Below are 2,802 nucleotides of genomic sequence, written 5' to 3' on the forward strand. Positions count from 1 at the left end.
AGCAGCAGTGGCTACGCATGCAGCAGCAGCATCAGCAGCAATCTCTGCAGCTAAAAAACCTAGAAGAAACGCTCAGACAGGGAGAAGCACCAAAGGTAATGTGGAAGCAAGCGGGGGCGCTGCTGCAGCAGCAGCAGCAGCTACACCTGAAGCAGCTAGGCTACATACATCAGCAGCAGAGAGAAGTAGTATTAAAGATGCATGCGCAGCAGCGGCAGCAGGTGGAGCAGCAGCAGCAGCAGCACCTGCAGCAGCTACCTAACTCTAAGCTTCGCGTTGAGCTATCGCTGCATCACGAAACCATAGACAGGGTGCTGCAGCAGCATCAGCTGCTGCAGCTAACAGCTCTTATAGATACGCAGCAGCAAGAGCAGCAACTGCTGCTGCAGCAGCAGCAGCAATTCACAAACTCTGCTGCAGCAGACTCTAACCACCAACCCCACAACAAAAAGGAGTTCTGCCGCGCCATGCGGCTGCTGTCGCGGGGGGCCTTCGTACAGACAGAGCTGCAGCAGGAGGACGAGCAGCAGCAGCAGCTGGAGCTGCTGCTGCAGCACCTGCTACCGCAGCATCCGCAACAGCAGCAGCAGCAGCAGAAGGAGCAGCAGCAGCAGCAACCCGTAGCCCCCGAGCAGCAAAAAAAAACAAACGCAGCAGCAGACGTGTTGCAGCGGCTGCAGCGGGTGCAGCAGCAGAGTACAGCTGAGGATCGAGCTGTGCAGCAGCAGGAGAAGGAGCAGCACCAGCAGCAGCTGCTGCTGCTGCAGCAAGCAGAAGAGCGCGGGGTGCTGCAGCAGCAGCCTGAAGCCAGCAGCAAGCAGCAGCTCCTCAGCAGCATCGTCGGCCTCATGCAGCACCAAGAAGACCTCGACGTACAAAAGGAAGAGCTCATACGCCTAGCCACGCAACAGCTACAAGCACACGCAACCACCAGCAGCAGCAGCAGCAGCAGCAGCAGCAGCGGCAGCGGCAGTAGTAGTAGTAGTAATGGTAGTAGTGGTAGCAGCAGCAGTACGAGCTGCGGAGACAGCAGCAGCAGCAGCAGCGGCAGCAGCAGTACTACGAACAGCGGCGTCGCCAGCAGCAGCAGCAGCAGGAGCAGCAGCAGCAATACCGAAGGCAGCAGCAGCAGCAGCAGCAGCAGCAATACCGAAGGCAGCAACAGCAGCAACGCCGCCATTGTCAGCGGCAACAACGACAATGGAAACATCATGAACACGGATGTCACCAGCAGCAACATTGACGACAGCTGCAGCAGCAGCAGCAGCAGCAGCAGCAGCCGCAGCAGCAGCGAGGGTATTATGAGCAGCAGCAGCAGCAGCTGCGCTGATAACAACAGCAGCAGCAGCAGCAGTCCCACCGACAATCAATGCGCCAACGCCCTCAGCAACACAGGCACTCTGAGTAGCAGCACCCCGCATAGCAGCAGCAGCAGCAGCAGCAGCAGCAGCAACGGCAGCAGCAGCAGCAGCAGCAGCAGCAGCAGTGAAAAAAGTGGCATGGAGGTGACAGCAGCTAGAAGAAAGAGAGAAGGTTATTCTGTTTCTTTTGGTGGTTGCTGCTCACGCCCTGTTGCTGCAGCAGCTGGTGCTGCTGCAGCAAGACTATCAGAGGCAGCAGCAGCAGCAGCAGCAGGACTAGCAGCAATTGCTTCTCGCTATGCTGCGTCCGTCGAAGAGGCATCAAAGAAAGCTCTGCTTGAGCAGCAGCAGCAGCAGCAGCAGCAGCAGCAGCAGCTGCTGCTGCTGCAGCAGCAGCAAGAACAAAAAAAACGAGAAGAAGAAGAGGATGGTTGTGTATACACCCCCACATCAGCAGAAGCAGCAGCAGCAGCAGCAGCAGCAAACGAAAAGCAACAAAGACTGTGTCGAGGAGAAATAACAGCAAAGATGGTGTTGCTGCTGCAGCAGACAGATGCATGTCTTTGCATGCCTCGTATAGATACAAATTTATTTATTTATTTAATAAAATATATATTGCCTGCTGCTGAGCATGGAGAGACAATAAGAGAGCTGCAGCGGCAGCAGCAGCAGCACAAGCTGCTGCTGCTGTCTGTAGAAAGTATAAAAAAACAAACAGAAATGCTGCTGCACTCGCACCCGCATGCACTCACTGAGTTAGCTTCAATAAGACAAAATACACAAAACAGAGATATGCAGGAGCTCGTTCGTTTCAGCTGTATAGACACCAAAACTGCTGTGCTGCAGCTAGCTGCAGATACACTCCAACTACTAAAAAAAAAAATATATTACAAAGACAAACACAAACACAAACACAAAGACAAAGACAAAGACAAAGACAGCAGCAAAGACAAAGACAAAGACAAAGACAAAGAAAAAGACAAAGACAGCAGCAAAGACAAAGAAAAAGACAAAGACAAAGACAAAGACAAAGACACAGCAGCAGATGATATAATAAAAACTTCCTTACAAAATATTTTAATACAAGGAGAGCAACAACAACCCCACCAACAAACACACACAAAAACAACATATACAGAAACTAACTGTCTCCTTAGGGGCCTATATACACCTCTCTCTCTCTTTGCTGCTGCTTCTGCTGCTTCTGCTGCTGCTGCTGCTGCTGCTGCTGCTGCTGCTGATGCTCTTCTCTATGGGCCCCTCATCCGTCCCCCCCCACACCGCCAGCTGTCTCCTCCTCCTCCTGGTGTTGCTGCTGGTGAGTTCTATTGGGCCCCCCTGCATGGGGCCCCCCCCCCCACCAGCGTTTGTATAGAGACGATACAGACACAGATACAGAGATATATAAAGATATATATAAAGAGAGAGAAAGAGAAAGAGA

General features: G+C 52.8%; 1 protein-coding gene across 1 annotated transcript; it reads left to right on the plus strand.

Annotated features, from left to right (window-relative positions):
* Positions 1–98: 98 nt before the first annotated feature.
* Positions 99–2,116, plus strand: EMH_0085660 (uncharacterized protein; the record flags this gene model as incomplete). The annotated part of the gene is made up of 2 exons (XM_038022874.1): positions 99–1,894; positions 2,059–2,116. The coding sequence occupies 2 exons, from the start codon at positions 99–101 to the stop codon at positions 2,114–2,116; spliced, it is 1,854 nt and encodes a 617-aa protein (XP_037878728.1).
* Positions 2,117–2,802: the final 686 nt, after the last annotated feature.

The sequence above is a fragment of the Eimeria mitis genome, genomic scaffold, assembly GCF_000499745.2.
Source record: "Eimeria mitis Houghton genomic scaffold, Emh_scaff6062, whole genome shotgun sequence".
NCBI classification, from domain to species: domain Eukaryota; phylum Apicomplexa; class Conoidasida; order Eucoccidiorida; family Eimeriidae; genus Eimeria; species Eimeria mitis.